This window comes from Spermophilus citellus (assembly GCF_964194105.1).
Source record: "Spermophilus citellus genome assembly, chromosome: 18".
Taxonomy (NCBI): domain Eukaryota; kingdom Metazoa; phylum Chordata; class Mammalia; order Rodentia; family Sciuridae; genus Spermophilus; species Spermophilus citellus.
The window spans coordinates 16,094,460-16,113,401 of record NC_138200.1 but is presented as its reverse complement, the minus strand read 5'-3'; the positions used below and the strand labels follow the sequence as shown (position 1 = coordinate 16,113,401).

General features: G+C 38.3%; 1 protein-coding gene across 3 annotated transcripts; it reads right to left on the bottom strand.

The window, feature by feature from the left end:
* On the bottom strand, positions 1–17,941 carry ZFP30 (ZFP30 zinc finger protein). Of its 3 annotated transcripts, none has more exons than XM_081273296.1 (5): positions 17,613–17,941; positions 12,139–12,224; positions 9,806–9,932; positions 8,176–8,274; positions 1–3,325 (listed from the first exon to the last, which is right to left on the bottom strand). In XM_081273296.1, exons 2-5 carry the CDS (start codon positions 12,145–12,147, stop codon positions 1,959–1,961), a joined length of 1,602 nt encoding a protein of 533 aa, XP_081129422.1. In that variant the 5' UTR covers positions 12,148–12,224; positions 17,613–17,941; the 3' UTR covers positions 1–1,958. The 3 variants fall into 3 exon arrangements, with proteins under 3 accessions (XP_081129422.1, XP_081129424.1, XP_081129423.1); XM_081273298.1 differs by having other exon boundaries at positions 8,176–8,271; XM_081273297.1 differs by having other exon boundaries at positions 17,629–17,941.
* Positions 17,942–18,942: the final 1,001 nt, after the last annotated feature.

Below are 18,942 nucleotides of genomic sequence, written 5' to 3'. Positions count from 1 at the left end.
TATACCAATGCTGACAATAGACAAGTACAAACCACATAATTTAAAATTTTCCAATAGTCACATTAAAAAGCAACAAGTAATGAAATTAATTTGAATGTATTTTAAAATTCATTATACTATATCATTAAAATGTATCATGTATTGAGCCATATATCTAATATATTATCATTTCAATAAGAAAAACTTTTTTTTTAGAACTTAATCTTCACCATCTTGTTTGTATTTTACATTTAACACCATTTTAATTTGGACTGGTCACATTTCAAGTGTTCAACACTCAATTTCAAGTGATCCCACATGTTGCTAGTGACTACAATATTAGTGCAGGTCAAATTCACATTTCCACATTTAGTTATAGTCACTGCTTTTCTTCACTTATTTTTTGTACATATGAAATGCCTACTGTGTGACAGGTACTGTAATAGATACAGAGACAGGATGTGAATAAGCAAAATTTGAAACCTTTGTCACAACTTTCTCAATACATTATAGTATATTTAATATGCCAATGTGTAGATCTTTGGCAACATCCAAAAATTTTAATATTAGGCATTTAAAAATTATCCTTTTCAAACTGGCTATAATTTCATCATTAATTTTCTTTAGAAGAACATTTTAGAAATTTTCAAATACATAAGAACTCAGAATTACAAAAACAAAACAAATAGAAAACATGCACCCAACATCTAGTTGGCTATCTTTTTACCAAACTTACATTATCCCCCTCACTTTGCTTTCTTTTCTTTCTTTTTTTTTTAATTTGGTATGGGGGATTGAACCCAAGGGCACTTAACCACTGAGCCACATCCCCAGCCCTTTTTATTTTGAGACAGGGTCTCACTAAGTTGCTCAGGCTAGCCTTGTGATCCTTCTGCCTCAGCCTCTTGAGCTGCTGGCATTACAAGCGTGTCCTCCCATGCCTTGCCCTCACTTCTTTTGAATGAACATTTAAAGAACATTCAAGGTATCACAACATCTTGTATATATAAATTTCAGAATTTATCCCTAATGAACAGACTTTTTTTATATAACCAAAATGCTATTCTCCACACCCAATAAAAACATGGTTTCTTAATTTACTACTAGAAACATTCTTATTTTCTCAGTTGCTGTGAAAATGTCATGACCTGAAAAAGAACCATCCATTCATTGTATTTGATTGATATGTCTCTAAAGTTTTTTCAATATCTTAGGAGTTCTAGCTACTTTTTTCAATGTTCTTTTATTGGTCGAGAAGCCGGGTCACTCCTCTTGTAGACACCCACATTTACATTAGCTTTTTGTTGTGTCATGGAATTTGTTCTTCCATTCCCTACTTTTTCTAAACTTGGAGTTGGATCTTCAGGCTTAAATTCACGTTCAACATTTTTGGTGAGATGTTTGTATTTCATTGCATCACATTAGGAGGCACAGAACATTTTCTTGTCCTACTTCTGATCAGTGGATTCAGATGTTGACAGCCTGATCCATCACCATAACGTTCAAGTCAACCTTTCACTTACTGGCTTTGACCTCTATGAAGAATTAGTTCTACATCATCAACTACTTCGTCAACTTCTGGTTTTCCTGAAATACAGTTTACATAGGAAATACAGGCTAAATGACTTTTCTTTCTTTTTATTTATCTATTTTTAGAATGAGATGGTGCTCTGTCAACTTTCATAGGTACACTACACAGATAGAAGAATAGGGATGATAAAAGGTAAGGACAAAAGCTTTTTCACCCTTCTTTAACAAAGTTCCTTTCTAGAGTGAATTTCCTATAGTTTAACATGGCTTGAATGTGAAAAAAGGCTTCTACATAGTCATTAAATTAACATGTTTTCTTTAAATACAAACTTTATAGTAAGTTGTGAGCATGAAGCAAAAAGGATTCCTACATTGGAAAATTTTCCTCTAGAATTTATTTTCTAATGCTCTTTAATACTACGTTCACATTTGAAGGATTCTTATAATTACTAAGTTACATTATGAATTCGCTGATGGTAAGTGAGGTGTGAATGTTGTCTGAAGGCCTTCTTACATTCTGAACATTTGTAGGGTTTCTCACCAGAGTGAATTCTCTGATGTTGAATAAGTGATGAATGAAGTCTAAAGGCCTTTCCACATTCCTTACAGTCATAGGGTTTCTCACCAGTGTGAATGCTCTGATGTTGAGTAAGCTGTGAGAGCAGTCGGAAAGTCTTCTCACATTCCTTACATTTATAGGGTTTCTCACCAAAATGAATGCTCTGGTGTTGAGTAAGTTGTGAGAACAGCCTAAAGGCTTTCCCACATTCCTTACAGTCATAAGGTTTCTCTCCAATATGAATACCTTGATGTGAAATAAGTTCTGAGTAACGACGAAAGAACTTCTGACATTCCTTGCATTCGTAAGGTTTCTCACCTGTATGAATTCTCTGATGGAGAGTCAGGTGATAGCCGCGACTAAAGGTCTTCCCACACTCCTTACAATCATAGGGCTTCTCACCTGTGTGAATCCTCTGATGTAGTGTAAGTTGTTGGCGTACCCTAAAGGCCTTTCCGCACTCCTTGCAATCATAGGGTTTTTCACCTGTATGGTGTTTGTGGTGGATTCGAAGGCCGGTACTGCACAGAAAAGCCTGACCGCATTCCTTACACTCATAGCACTTCTCACCAATGTTAAGTCTCTGGTGTCGAGTAAGGTGTGCATACTGTCTGAAGGTCTTCCCACATTCCTTACACTCATAGGGTTTCTCACCAGTGTGAATGCGCTGATGGAGAGTAAGCTGTCCCCGAACTCTGAAGGCTTTCCCACATTCCTTACATTCATATGGTTTCTCACCAATATGAATTCTCTGATGTACTCGAAGGTCTGAGCTACATGTAAAGATCTTCCCACACTTTTTACATTCATAGAGTTTGTCAGATGTATGAATTCTCTGATGTCTACTCAGGTGGGCACATTGTCTAAAGGCCTTTCCACATTCTTTGCATTCATAGGGTTTCTCACCGGTATGGATTCTCTGATGGAAAGTAAGTTGTTGGCGTACTCTAAAAGCCTTTCCACATTCCCCACATTCATAGGGCTTTTCTCTATTATGACTTTTCTGATATAGAGCAAGAGATGTGAGTTTTCTGTAAGTGGGTATTTTTTCAGGGGTGTTTTTTGTCACTTGCCTGAAATTGACTTTGTGAGGACCCTCTTGTTCCTCAAACTTTTTATATTCACCGTCTTTTCCAAAAATAGAATAATCAAGGTCACGACTTTTAATTCTTTCCATTATTTCCCACTGAGATAAATTTATTTCATAAATATCCTTTTCTTGAAATAACTTTTTAGTGTCATATTTGGATTCCAAATCTGAAAGGAAATAAGATAAACACAATATTTTTCTATCCTTGATGAAATAAATAAGCAAATAAAAATTTTACCATAGAAAACAAAAACACCACAGAAAATAAATCTCACTTGAAGCAAATGGGCTAAATAAACCTAAAATAATCATATAATTGGAAAAAAATCAAAAAAGCAAAAAGGAATAGAGAAATGGTGAGTTAAGACTTGATTATCTGGATGAAGACTAAAGTTTGAGAATCCTACTTTAATTTTTTAAAAATATTTTTTAGATCTATGAACCTTATTTTATTCATTTATTTATATGTGGTGCTGAGAATCGAACCCAGTGCCTCACACATGCTAGGCAAGCACTCTACCACTGAGCCACAGCCTTAGCCCCCCTACTTTAATTTTTAATTTTAATCCCTACTTATTTTTTATCTTCTTAAAGATAAAAAAAATAAGTAGTTTTTATCTTCTTGAAAATAAAAAAGAAAGTATAAAAAAAAAGTGTAAACACTTCCCCGTGAATAGCTGGGCTTCAGCTCACCATTATGCATCAGCTTCACCCGGTGTCCCCTTTGCTGCCTCTCTTACTGTCACACTTGCCTCCTTCTCAGTTCCTAGAACATGTGACAATCTTCATTTCTTACAGCTTTTCATCAGCTGTTGAATCTCCTGGGAATCCCAACTTGGGTTTACAGGGCCGGATTCCTTTCACTAGTCATGTATCATCTGAAAATTCAGAAAACTAGCCCCGCTGACTTCTATTTTATGTTCTTTATTTTCTATCCTAGTTACTGGCTTAATATTTTCTCAATTTTTTTTTTTACTCATGTATATCCCTGCTGATTATTCTTGTTATTTTCTTACAGAAACAAATATTCACTCACCACTGATTAACAGACCAATAGTACATAGTAACTACTAATTATTAAATTCCCATAAGTAGTTAACAATAAATATGCAGCCCAATCTCCAAACCTATGCCTTGATTAAACACACTTTTTCCTTTGAATACTAAGGATTGAGCTCAGGGCAGTGCACATGCTAAGTAAGTGCACTACCATTAAGCTCCACCCCCAGTCCTTCTAATTTTTATTTTTGGAGACAGAGTCTTATTAAGCTGCCTGAACTGGCCTCAGATTTGGCAATCTTCCTGCCTCAACCTCCTAAGTATCTGAGATTATAGGAGTGTGCCACTGTACCTAGCTTATTTAAGTATTCTTTTATTATTTCCACCTGACAACCCTTTTGACAGCCTCTCTACTTACACTTGCAGATATCTCCACTGCAGCTGAAGTCCTACTTGGCATGGTGAGGAGAGAAATTGTCTCCATTTATAACCAGGTAATGAGAAGTTCTACTTATTTATCTTCATTTGAGTTATTTAATGATGCACATCTATGTTTTAAATACTCAACCTGTATACTCCATACCCTTCTCCATATTGTCCCTGAAGTCCTCATAGCCAAATCCATTGGGGGTACTTCTTAGTGTATCTTAATGATTTTTCATGCTTAACAACACGTTTATTCCATAGTAAAAGGTGAATAAATTCTGAGTAAAAAGATGTGTATTTTCTTAGCAATTTTGTGATAAAAATTTAATGCTTTCTAAAAAGAAAGCATTTTAATATATATATATATATATATATATATATATATATTCTCTGTAAAATGCCCAAACTGGAAAGAATCTCAGTGTTCATCAACAGATGAATGGCTAAGAAATGATGGCACATCAGCACAGCACCAGAGTGTACAGCAGAAATGAAGAACACTCTACAATCATGCAACAGTGAGGACAAATCCAGACATCCTGGTGAGTAAACAAAGTCAGACATAATACAAAATATACTGTATGATTTCATTTTTATAAAGTAAAAAGTAAGCAAACTAATCTATGGTGTTGTTAAAGTCCAAAGAGTAGTTAACTGTAGAGTGTAGGAATGACTGCAAGGAGTGGGGGGAGGCTGTAGGATTCCAGGAAAGTTCTATTTCTGAGTCTGTTGACAAGATGGGTGTGATTACATTCTTAAAATTCAATGAACTGTTCACTAATGATCTGTGTATTTTTCTTATGTTTGTTTATATTTTTAAAAATTCACTTTTGGCCAGGCACAGTAGCACACACCTGTAATCCCAGTGGCTCGGGAGGCTGAGGCAGGAGGACCGCAAGTTCAAAGCCAGCCCCAGTAACTTTGCGAGGCACTAAGCAATTCAGGGAGAACCTGTCTCTAAATAAAATACAAAATAGGGCTGGGGATGTGGCTCAGTGGTTGAATGCTCCTGAGTTCAATCCCTGGTACCAAAAAAAAAAAAAAATTCACTTTTGGTCTGGGGTTGTAGCTCAGTCATACAGCGCTTGCCTGGCACATGTAAAGCACTGGGTTCAATCCTCAGAACCACATAAAAATAAATAAAATAAAGGTATTGTGTACAACTACAACTAAAAATTAAATATTTTTTTAAAAAGTATATACAGTAGCTAGAAAGAAAAAGGAATAAAGGTTGGGGTGGATCTCCTAAAAACCAAAGAGAGATCAATAAAGGAGAGAGATCAAGGGGTGGGAGGTAGGGAGAGAGGCAGAAAGTACTGGGGAGTGATATTGGCCAAATGAAATTGTTATATTGTGTGTGTGTGTGTGTGTGTGTGTACACAAATATGTAACAACAGATCCTATCAATATGTACAAATATAATGCACCAATAAAAAAAATGTGGGGAAAAAAGGGCTAGGGATATAGCTCTGTGATAGCATGCATGAGGTTCTGGGTTCAAGCCCTAGCACAGAAAAAAAGAAAAAGAAAAGAAAAAGGACATACTAAAAAGACTAAAAGGGCTATAAAAATTTCAGTAGTATGGGTAAAATGTGAGTGAAGAAAGGTAAATGAACGGTGCACAAAATACTATTAAGAAAACTATACGTCTGTTTCTCTATTTCCCTACTTAAGAAAACAAAAAAAAAATGCAACTTTGTAGAATTTTGCGGAGAAAGTCAATTTAGGGTCTCAATAAGACAAGACATAAATGATAGATAGATGACCATGACTGGCTATATAATAGTAGTAAATGAGTAGGCAGTTAACAAGGCATGAAAAAGGGAAAAGGGGAAGGGAGGAGAAAAGGGTAAGAGGAGACACTAGGGGCTAAAATGGAGTAGATTAAATTGCATGCATGTATGATCATGTCAAAATGAACCAGCTATCATGCACCAGTAAAAGCAAAAAGGTATGATAAACCTAAGATGCTAATTGTGGGACTTACTTGCAAGTTAAATGAGCAATATAAAAAGGAAAGTCATAATCCAAATCAAAATAAAGTGCTAAAACATTCGTAAGAAAAGCAAGCAAATGTTAATGTTTGCGGGGACCCATGGGTAAACTGAGTGATGCTTAAACCATTAGGAAAGGAAACTCAGTTGTAAAAACTCCCAGGCAGAACCCCCTGGTTTGAGAATGCCTACTTCAGGTTGGCACCCTGTTTTAGCTTACCACTCAAGTTCTAGCTCAGCTTGGGAGATGGAATGACCTTGTGGAGGCCCACAACCCCCCAGAGATGGGTGTAGCTTGCCAAAATGCCTATCAACCTGTTTACTACAAGACCCCTGCCACACTAAGAAGCAAGCACCAAACTAAACTAAGACTCCTCCCGCAGAACCTTACCCCTGAATTTGATGTACACCCCCTTAAATAAAGAATTGGGGCCTTTTTTTCAGTTGTTCATTTCTAGCTCTTAATAGGACTGGAAGACTCATCAGGCGCTTCTCTTTAAATCTAATTTTTGCTTCTATCTTTATTTTTTACTGATTGTATTTCAGACTTTTTATTTCCCAGGCACCTCACACTTCCTGAGCAGGAACCTACTGTGTCTGGGTACAGGCCACCCTGGTATAAATGTTCACATCACAAAAGCCCCTAAAAATTGACATAAGAAACATTAAAGAATGAAAAAGAATAAATAAAGTGAAGAGACAATGCACAAAATAAATATAAGCATAAACAAATTTGGTAACATTCTATCATTCCTTTTTCATTTAGTCACTGAATAATTTTATTAAGAGGATAAATGCTTCTTTTCCTTTGAGTTTCTGTTTTTAAAATAAGTTAACAACACTTGAGTATATTCCAATGGTCAATAATTTGCTATTAATATTCATTAGGAGTTTATGGAGGGGGTTGGAGATTCAGCTCAGTGCTTGCGTAGTATGCTTGAGGCCCTGGTTTAGATCCCCAGCACCACAGACACACACAAAATTATGGAACTGAGTATATTCTATCATTATTGTTATTAAGAGTGTTAATGCTCAATGATCCCATCTTTAGTCAACTGAAGCTTCCTCAAATTGATTCCTGTTCCCTGAACACTCTACCTAAAAATCACTCATTCTAATTTTCCATATCATTACCTTATTCACTTATCTTTATAGTACTTAATCATTGAAGGATATTTAGTAAACCTCTTATTTGTTGTCCTGTTTTGCAGTGCTGGCCATAAAACTCAGGGCCTCCCACATGATAGGCAAGTACTCTACACCCCCAGTGTTTACTTGTTGTTTGTAGACTACCCCACTACAGTGTAAACTAAATAATAGAGTAATGAATATAAAATATAAAAGTTAAAATACAAAAGGTGAGCTAGAAGAAGTCAGATCCAAAATATAGGTAAAATGGTTATTATTAGGGAAGAAAGTTTTCCCCTACTGTGAGAGAGAAGAAACAAGGGGTTAGTTGAGTGGGGATGAAGTTTCTTTGATGACACACAGAGAAGATCTAAGTTTCCTTCCCATCTATGGGGTATGTTTTCTTCTAACAAATCTTCCCAGCAGGTCTGTGCCATGCTGTCTATAACACCCAAATAGCACTCACTCACCTAGGCTCCATCTTCTTTTCTCATCCCTCACAATCATCCAGGGATCCTTCCCTTGTTCCAACAGGGTAATCACGTCTGGCTTAGAAATGGAACATCCTGCTTGACAGAAGAGAATAGAACATATTACAGAAAGAATTTATTTGATCAAGCTTTCAGAACAAAAAAGGTTATCAGGATTAAAAACACTCAAATTAGAATTACTTCAGGATCACAAAGAAAAACAAGAACTGAGAGGTAGGGACATGGTCTTATTTTAATTTAAACTCATCTAGGCTGTCTTTTGAGAGAAAGTTATAGTTGAGAACACTGGTTTCAAATCCTGCATCTGACAGGTGGGTCACCAAAGCAAATAATATGATCTCTCTGTGCCTCAATTTGCTCAGTTGTAAAAAGGAGACAATGGTATTGTGTATACATGGGATTGTTGTGAGGTTTGACTTAGTGTCTGTTAATATAACTCCCTAGTATATCACAACCATATGCTTATTAGGTATTTTTTGATATTATTTTGCTGAGAGAAAAATAACAAGCTTTTTTCCAGAATATTTACCTAATGTTAAATGCAAAGTTCATTTATTTTAGAAGTTGTAAAATAATATGTCAGCTGGTCATGGTGGTGCACATCTGTAATCCCAATAACTTGGAAGGCTGAGGCAAGAGGATCACAAGTTCGAGGCCAGCCCTAGCAACTTAGCAAGAGTCTGTCTTAAAATAAAAAATAAAAAGGAGGTTTGGGGATGTAGCTCAGTGATAGAGTGCTGCTAGTTTCATCCCCACTACTGCAAAAAAAAAATTAATATGTCTATTTCAGGAAACTGAATATGTCCAATCGAGGTTTGGTTTTTTTTTTTTTTTTGGTACTGGGGATTGAACCCAGGCACACTTAACTACTGAGCCACCTTCCAAGCCCTATTTTATTTTGAAACAGGGTCTTAATAAGTTGCTGAGGCTAGTTTTGAACTCTTGATCCTCCTGCCTCAGCCTCCTGAGCCACTGGGATTACAGGTGTGTGCCACAATGCCTGGCAACCACTTGGGTTTTGACAAACTGTTGATTCAACTCATCACCGTGTACATGTAAAGACTTTTTAATAGTTAGGCAGAGGCAGAATCTCTATCTTCCTATTCTCATTACAAGTGAGTCCACAAATAACATGGACTAGTAGTATGGAATTTTATTTCTTTGACAATACTTTTGTTGTGTTTAAGAATTTATATCCAGATGCCATTAAAGAGCAGTAATAACAGTTGGGCATAGTAATACATGCCTGTAATCCTAGCAGCTCCAGAGGCTGAGGCAGGAGGATTGAAAATTCAAAGCCAGCCTCAGCCACTTAGTGAGGCCCTAAGCCACTTAGTGAGACCTTGTCTCAAAATAAAAAATAAAAAAAGGGCTGGGGATGTGGCTCAGTGATAAAGCACCCCTGGATCCAAACCCCCAGTACAAAAAAAAAAAAAAAAAAAAAAAAAAAGCAGTAGTAATAGACAAAGGAAGATGATAGGGTCACTGAATTTTGGGAGAAGATAAAAGTGCTTCTTTTTAACAAAGAGATATTCAGCTAGTTTTTACAAAGAGAGCCTGAAAATTCAGTCTTGTTAATGTCTAAATTATTTGACCCAGATAAGCTTACCAAGTGATAATAAGTTGCTGTAATTCTCCAAAATCACATCTCTGTATAAATTCCTCTGATAGGAGTTCAGGCATTCCCACTCCTCCTGAGAAAAGTCTACAGTCACATCTCTGAACATCACCAAATCCTGAAATGACAAACCCATGTATTGTTGGTAAGATAAAAGAATGTTTTCAAGGGGCTGGGGTTGTGGCTCAGCAGTAGAGCGCTCCCCTAGCACGTTCGAGGCCCTGGGCTTGATCCTCAGCACTGCATAAAAATAAAATAAAGGTATTGTGTCCAACTACAACTAAAACAAAATGTTTTCAAGGTGGTGGAAGGGTCTTGACTATATGTTCATTTTATATGTTAAGTGAATAGGCTGGAGCTGGATGCCCATGATGTGGGTAAGTGGGAATAAGGAAATAAGTCTGACGGAAACAGAATAGCTACATATTCTTGAAGATTTCTTCCTCTCCCTCTTTCTGGTACCAGGATCGAACTCAGGGCTTTGCATATGCTAAGTAAGTACTCTACCAGTGAGCTACATTCCCAGGCCTCTTGAAGCATTTCTTAATGTGTATGAGGGGTTGGCAGACATTTTCCATAAGAGGTCAATATTGTAGGCTCTGCATACCACATCCACGTTGCATATTCTTTTTTAAAAACCAGTTCTTTCAAAATATCATCTGCTTGCAAGCTGTATAAATACAGTTCTCAGGCCAAATTTGATTACAACTTCAAATGTAGTTTGCCCACAATTGCTACAGCTAAAACTTCCATATAAAATGGAATACCTAATTAATGTTCAGGTAATTATCAGAATTTCCCTATTAACTGAAATAGATTCATAAGAACCTATTATCTTTTCCTTTAAGAATCAGAAAAAAACAATTGATGAAAAATTTCCCCTAGGGGCTGGGGATGTGGCTCAAGCGGTAGCGTGCTCGCCTGGCATGCGTGCGGCCCAGGTTTGTCTTCAGCACCACATATAAACAAAGATGTTGTGTCTGCAGAAAACTAAAAAAAAAAAAGAAAAAAGAAAAATTTCCCCTAAATGAACTATAAAATCTCTATTTTTAAAAAAAGTAGTGTTTACATGAACTTAAAGAATTTCTTCCTGGAGCTGGGGTTGTGGCTCAGTGGTAGAGTACTTGCCTAGTGTGTGTGAGGCACTGTGTTCGATCCTCAGCACTGCATAAAAATACATAAAATAAAGGTGTTGTGTTCATCTAAAACTAAAAATAAAATAAAGGTATTGTGTTCAACTACAACTAAAACAAAATACTAAAAAAAAAATAATAATTTCTTTCAGACCAAACTTTATTGTTAAATTGTATCATTTGCATTTTTTCTTATTATAACAAATCATTTATTGAACTTAAAATTTAGCATACAGTAGTCAATTTTTTGATATTAGGCTTAATAATAGTTGTATTTAGATATTTCTATACTTTTAAATATATTAAATGATATTTTGAATTTACATTATACAAAATTCTAAAGTTGCAATATCAAACATCCTAGCTTAGAAATGTGGTTGCTGAGCAATTAAATTATGAGTAGTCCAAATTCAGGTGTGCTGTACATGCAAAATACATACCACATAGTAATGACTTTAGAAAGAAAAAAAAGAATGTAAAATATCTCAATTTTTATATTAATTATACTTTGAAATGATAATATTTTGGCTATCCTGGGTAAATAAAACATTAAAATTAACTGCACCTGTTTTTTAATATAAATACTAAGATATTTAAATTATATACCTGCCTTGTATATCATTCTATATGTTTAGAATGTGACTACTAGAAAATTTCAACTTATGGTCTGGGGTTGTAGCTCAGTGGTAGAGTGCTCACCTAGCATGTGTGAAGTCCTGGGTTTGGTCCTCAGCACCACATAAAAATAAATTAATAAAATAAAAGTACTGTGTCCAACTACAACTAAAAAATAAATATATTTTTAAAAAAAATTTAAAAAAAGAGAAAATTTAAACTTACACATATAGCTCACATTATAATTCTTTTGGGCAGTGTTCTTAGGATCAGTGTTCTCTGACCCTAAAAGCCTCAGATCAAATACCACCCCCCAACCCAGGGAATTCATTTCTGCTTCACCTGCTCTAGACAGAGACCAAGTACAAAGGAGATGCTGAATGATTTGGTCAATGCACAGGTGGACAAGGTGGAAAAAAGAGGAGTATACAGGAGGTACCTGAGATGTTGGGCTCCATCCCTCACTAGGGAGCAGTTATTGGATGGGGCTCTTTAAGAAGTTTCAGAATAACAATAAAAATGTTCACATACCCTGGAAAAATAAAGATGGAATTTCAAATAGAAAAACCAACTTACATGAGCCATGATTTTAGAACTGCAAGAAATGGTCAGTTTTCCTCAAGGTTCATTTATTGAAGAAGCAGAGTCCACAGAGGCCGGAGCTATAGGAACAATGTAAGGTCATAAGAACAGTTTCCAAAATTTAAAAATCATATATACCATTTTCCCATCCCTACATGCAACTGTGGCTCCCAACACACAGACAGGTCATGAAAGTAAGAGGTAATTAAGAACTCTTCCCAAAACTATAGGGAAATATGCTGTACAAGGAATAGACACAGAGCAGACTCTTCTGAATCAAAGCACATGCTCAGACACTTCAACAGGAGGGCTACCAGGTAGTCTCTATGCCACACCCAGAGATGAGGACCTGACAATGCACTGCACAGAGTCTTGAGCAGATCCTCCTCCCTCCATTCCCGCTTTCTTGGTTAAATGCAGTCTACACTTTCTAATCCAGAACTTCCTTCTTGGATTTAGAAATCTGTTTGACCTCCACAAACCTAGAGATAGAAAATAACATAGACAAAAATTTCTCAAGCTTTGCTGTAAATTGGATAACCTGGAGATCTTTAAAATATACTGACTCCCATCTGAAACATTCTGATTTAATCAGTATAGTACATGACCTGGAAATCAGGATTTTAAAATACCTCCACAGGTTTTTATAAAATCCCCTTTGAAGGTTATAATGGGCAGCAAAATTTGGCAACCAAACTTAAGTGCATATCAGAATCAACTAGAGGACTTGTTAAAGAGACTGCTGAGTATGGAGATTCCTCAGAAAACTAGGAATGCAACCAACATTTGACCTGGTTATACCACTCCTTGGTATATATCCAAAGGACTTAAAATCAGCATACTACAGTGTTGTAGCCACATTAATATTTATAGTAGCTCAACTCACAATAGCTAAGCAATGGAACCACCCTAGTACCCTTCAATAGATGAATGGATGAAGAAAATGTGGTTATATCTACACAATGGAATATTACTTAGCCATAAAAAGAATGACTTTATGACCTTTGCTAATAAATAGAAGGATCTGAAGACTATCCACTAAGTGAAATAAGCCAATTCCAAAAAAAAAAAAAAAAAAAAACAAAGGTCAAATGTTCTTTCTTATTTGTGGATGCTAACACTTAGGTGGGGGGAGAATAGAAGTTCAATGGATTAGACAAAGGGGAATGAAGTATTAGACAAAGGGAGACAGGAATAAGAAAAACAATGGAATAAACTAGACATAATTTTCATATGTGAATACGTGACCAGGGAAATTCCAGATCAAGTTCAACCTCAAGAATGGGATCCTAATTAGAGTAAGTTACACTCCATGTATGTATACTATGTTCAAAATACATTCTATTGTCATATATATCTAAATTGAACAATTTTTTTTTAAAAAAAAGACTGTTGAACTTTTTTTTTTTTTTAAGACTGTTGAACTTTACTCCCAGAGTTTGGTATTCAGGAGATTTGGGATTGCCCTTCTGAATATGCATTTCTAAAAAGTTTTCAGGTGATGCTGATGCTGCTGGTCCAGAGGCCACATTTCAAGAACCACCTGTGCAGACCATGTGGAGAGCCTTTATCACAGCAAAACTGCAGCTGTCCACTGGTCCCTTTCCCTAGGCTTAACTAACCCAGAATCCTCAGAGTTCACTGCTCACTATTTTCCTATTGGGGATCATCAATAATGCCTGCATGATCTCAATTATTATCCAGTTTTCCTTGGTACCCAGACAGGATACAAGTAAATCTGTGAACACTGAGCATGAATTATTTTTTAGGAAGTAAAAAATAACTCATCTATATATTAGTTAAAACCTACTAATAAGTAAGGAGACACATATTAAATGAAATGATTTAACAAATCTGAAAAATAGATGGTACTTCTTGGTCTGACACAAAGAATGAAATGGTGTACAGAGAGAAATTGTTTATAATGAGACCAAAAAGCTAAATGTTTTTCAAGAACGTTAAATTATTATGTATTCTCTCAATGGAAATGAAATACCCATTAATAATGAAGGAAATATTTTTTTTTTTTTTTTTTTTTTGGTACTGGGGATTGAACTCAAGGGCACTCAACTACTGAGCTACATCCCCAGTCCTATTTTGTGTTTTACTTAGAGACAGGGTCTCACTGAGTTGCTTAGCACCTCACCATTGCTGAGTTTGGCGTTGAACTCTGCCTCAGCCTCCCAAACTGCTGAGATTACAGGCGTGAGCCACCACACCTGGCAAATTCTTTCTTAATGTCACAGGAAAATGATCACTACATACTTCTCAGGGAAGATGGCAGGTTTGAAAATAGTATTGTAGGGCTGGGGATGTGGCTCAAGCGGTGGTGCACTCGCCTGGCATGCGTGCAGCCCGGGTTAGATCCACAGCACCACATACAAACAAAGATACTGTGTCCCCCGAAAACTAAAAAAAAAATAAATGACTATTGAAAATTCTCTCTCTCTCTCTCTCTCTCTCTCTCTCTCTCTCTCTTAAAAAAAAAAAAAGAAAAGAAAATAGTATTGTAGTGTGACTGTATTTTGGCAAGACTCCATACACTTGCATGCATGTCTATGAGTGTGCATAAAATAACCTAGGAACTGTAATAAAATTTCATTGTATTTTATAAAATTTCTACCACTACGAGATGGGTTCCCAGGTAATCTTTTTTTAATATAACTTTATTTTATTTATTTTTTTATGTGGTGCTGAGGATCAAACCCAGTGCCCCACCCACACTAGGCAAGGGCTCTACCATTGAGCCACAACTCCAGCCCCCAGGTAATCTTTACTTTGTTCTTTGCTGGAGTTTATGAATTTTTTAATTAAAAACTTACAAGTCTGGGTCACTTAAACCTGGGCATAATTCAAAATAGCTGTAAAAGAAATATTATAAAAAGTTCTAAAAGTTCTATTCCTGATGTCCTGACCCTCATCTTCCAAATGTAAAGATAACCATCTTTACCTCTTTTAGTTTGCTTCTTTTGGTATTTAAAATCTGTACATGTTTCTTTTCATGGAGATGTTATGGGGGACAGGACTGAAGGCTTTGCACATGCTAAGCAAGCACTCTACTACTGAGCTATATCCCTAGCCCATTATGTTTTGTACATTTAAATAACATACTAATAATGCTTATTCTGAATTTTTGGCTTTAATCATTACTTAGTCACTTCCTATTGTGAAAGGTATAGTTTAAACTATCTTTTATCACCTACCTCAACCCCACATATGCCCAGCTGAAGTCCCCTTATCCTTCCAATATGGTTTTAATTCCTTTTCAGGGTAAATGAATATTTAGTTTATTTTATTGTGGTTATGTCACCATTATAGACTGAGTTATACTCAGACAATTCTGCCATCCTTACACAGTCTTTTCCTTCTCTAAATCAAAATAATTTTTTTTGTTTTGTTTTTGTTTTTTGGGTACTGGAGATTGGACTCAGGGGCACTCAACCACTGAGCCACATCCCAAGCCCTATTTTTTTTTTTTTTTTTTTTTTTGGTATTTTAGAGACAGGGTTTCACTGAGTTGCTTAGCATCTTGCTTTTGCTGAAGCTGGTTTTAACTCATGATCCTCCTGTCTCAGCCTCCTGAGCAGCTGGATTACAGGCATGCGCTACTGTACCTGGCTAATTTCGTTTTTGTAAGCTTGGAAAATAATTGTTAACTTCCCAAATGCTTGATAAAGACAATGACTCACCATCACCATTTAATGGGAAGAGATATTATTAATTTGAGATTAAGTGACAGATATGAGTTATACAGATATTAATTCATGTAATCTTAAACACTGTCCTTTCAAGGCTGGAGTTGTGGCTTAGTGGTACAGCATTTGCCTCACTTGTGTGAGGCACGGGGTTTGATTCTTAGCACCGCATTAAAAAAAAAAAAAAAAACTAAAAAATACCTTTAAAAAAAACTGCCCTTTGAAGTATATACTATTACAATTTTGACTTTACACATGAAGAAACTGGCATGAAACAACCCAAAGTCACTCAAATTTGGGTCACAGTCAGGATTCAAATGCTCCCCTGACCCCTCATCTTTAGAATTATTTAAACATAAATGTACAACAGGTTCTTAACTCTACACACACATTTAAATTTTTTTTAAAGAAAAATGTTATGTCTTATCACATCAAGATTCTGGCTAATAGCTTTCCAAAACTCCGAGAAAAATCTTACAAAAAACTGTTTTATATGTCTCATCTGGAATTTACAAATTCAACATTATCAAAGAAGGCATTCAAATCCTCTTAATCTGGGTGCAACATTCTTAGCCACTATCATTCAATACCTTTCGGGGTCCATCCACAGATACACCAAACCTCAAACCACACCTGTCTAGTGCTGAAATTTTATTTATTTTCTTTTTCTTTTTAAAAATAATTTCCTTAGTTGTAGATGGACAATACCCTTATTTTATTTATTTTGATGTGGTACTGAGGATCGAACCCAGTGCCTCACAGGTGCCAGGTGAGCGCTCTAGCACTGAGCCACAAACCCCAGCCCTGATACTGAAATTTCATTCATGAATTTCCTAGATTTAAAAAAAAAAAAAGTCTCAAAACCTAAAAAAAAAAACAAAACAAAACTCTACTCTTACTCCGGAATACAAATCACAGCTCAAAACAAAGCATGAACATTAACCTTCACGCAGGCGTATTTCCTGATCTTCATAATCCTTCGAAAATCAGTGCTCAAAAAGTAATCTCTTAATTAGGTCCCTTCCCATTGACTATGTAGGGAAATCCTAAGGCAATGAACAGATCACTCTTAAGTCCTTTCAAGGAAAGGTAATCAAATAATCCTGTGTTCTGAAAATGAAATGCATTTCATAGAAACAAAGAAGCCACACAAACTCATATGAAATCTGGCTCTTCGAGGAGCAACAGCGATGCGCTTCACCTTTCCAAGGCTGTTTTCTGGAGACTGGCAGGACAAGGGAAGCAGAGAGGGTTCATGACACCCAGGGTTTTTCTGGACTCTCAGAACCCACCCTCCATGCTCCAATGGCTCTGGATAACCCCCACCTGCATGCATGCATGAATACAAACGAGGAGATGGGAGAAGGCTCGCAGTCACCCCTATCTGGGTTCACATCTATAAATAAGATGTAGCTGGACACCTGAGCCATCTCCCACCGCGGTGGGCCGCCACGATATTCTGTTCAGAACTGTCGAGCGGGTCCTCCTAGTCCCCAGAGGCCTGACCGGAATTTAGTTCCCGGGGTTTTGCTGGGGACTTCCACTGTGGCCCTCCAGCTCTGACCAGAGACCCTCTAGGGCCTTCTTTACCGCCAGGCCTAGGTGGTGCACGGGGTCTCTGGTTCTCATATTGCAGAATAGGCCGCACCCACAAAACGGGACGGGCCACCGCTACTGCCACTCAGGCCCCAGGGGCTCAGGATCCGCAGAGCCTGGCCGGTCCCGCGCTCCTTTCCCCCAGAAACACGGCTGCCACACCCGATCCTGGCTCACCGCGCTCAGTCCTCACCGGACCCGACAGCTGCCCAGCCCCGAATTCCGCGACGCGGGGATACCGGAGCGTTCAGTCCTCACTGCGCAGGCGCGGGGACGGGGGCGCGTCCCGGGCTTCTCTGGGCTGGAAGACGATGAGGCTGAGCAGGGAAGTAGCGCCCGGAGGAGCCGGCGTCCTGTGGTGGCCCTGTGAATGGCCCGTGCTACTGCTAATAATCCAGGCCTGCTCCCTTGTGGGTGCTCTAGCTCCAAACCAGAAGGCCGTATGCTCTGGCTCTTTCACTCGGTCCAAGGCTTCGCGCCGCTTCTAAACGAGGGGACCCGGAGGATCCTGGACTTTCGTTTCTTTTCGGACTGCGCAGGCGCGCGGGGAAACAGGCGCAAATCCGCCCCCGCTGGGGAATGAGGGCGGGTAGGGGGGCTCCACTTGCTCAATGTGGGAGAGAAGGTTGGCGTCAGGAGGCCAGAGTGAGCAGCAGTGGCCAAATACTTAGGACCCTAGCTGTGGTCGGGACCAGCAAACCCCGGTAGCCGCGAGCGTGGTCCAGCGCAGACGCTCGGCCTGTGGCTGAGTGACCGCCGGGGTCCTCCTGTGCCAGGCCCAGCAGGGGACCGCGGGGTTGTGTCTCCGTGCTTGGGGCTGTTTCTCAGCGCGTGCCATTCTTTGGGTGGGGGACTGGGATATGGTGGACCTTAGAAAATGTCATATCATAATTCTGCCCGATTCTGACGCTGGTGTTGGGGTCAAGGGTATTTCAAGCTGTGTCTCGGTCTGTGAAGTTTCCGAGATTTTGTGAACTTGGCTCTATCTCATCCTATGCTGTGGGAAGCCATTCTGACGTGATTGGGTGACTCCCGTTAAGGGCCTGAGGCGCTTTGGCTCTGTGGAAGCTTTCCCGACCCTTTCCTGATGAGAGAGCCCATCCGTGTGGGGGTGTGCCTGACCACTGACCCCGGGGACCCAATCACTGACCCTGACCTTGGAGTGCAGCCCCCCTCAACCTTCATTGGATGGAATTCTCCCCTGAATCTCTCCTTCCCCAATAAAGGGCTGCTCCCAGGCCTGTTCGTGCGCTCTCTCTCTCTCTCTCTCTCTCCTGCTAGCCCTGAGTAATCCTCGCTGCCCTGCTGGGCGGCTAGAGGTGGGAACCACAGAGGTGAGCCTTCTCGGACCTAGCAATATAAATAAGGTAACTGGTCTGTGTGTTTTATTTCGATCTCTTCTAACTAACTTTATGCCTAGAACCTCATTAATGAAACCACTGCGCAGGCCGCCTGGTAGACTATGCTATTTTGGGGATGGTCTGCCAGGCCAGGGGCTTCTGGTCCT

Coding starts and splice junctions, on each gene's coding strand:
- ZFP30 (XM_081273296.1), bottom strand. Junction 8,275..9,805: donor CAGCAACTTATTATCACTTG/GTAAGCTTATCT, acceptor TCTTCTGTCAAG/CAGGATGTTCCATTTCTAAG. Junction 3,326..8,175: donor GAAAAGAAGATGGAGCCTAG/GTGAGTGAGTGC, acceptor ATTTCCTTTCAG/ATTTGGAATCCAAATATGAC.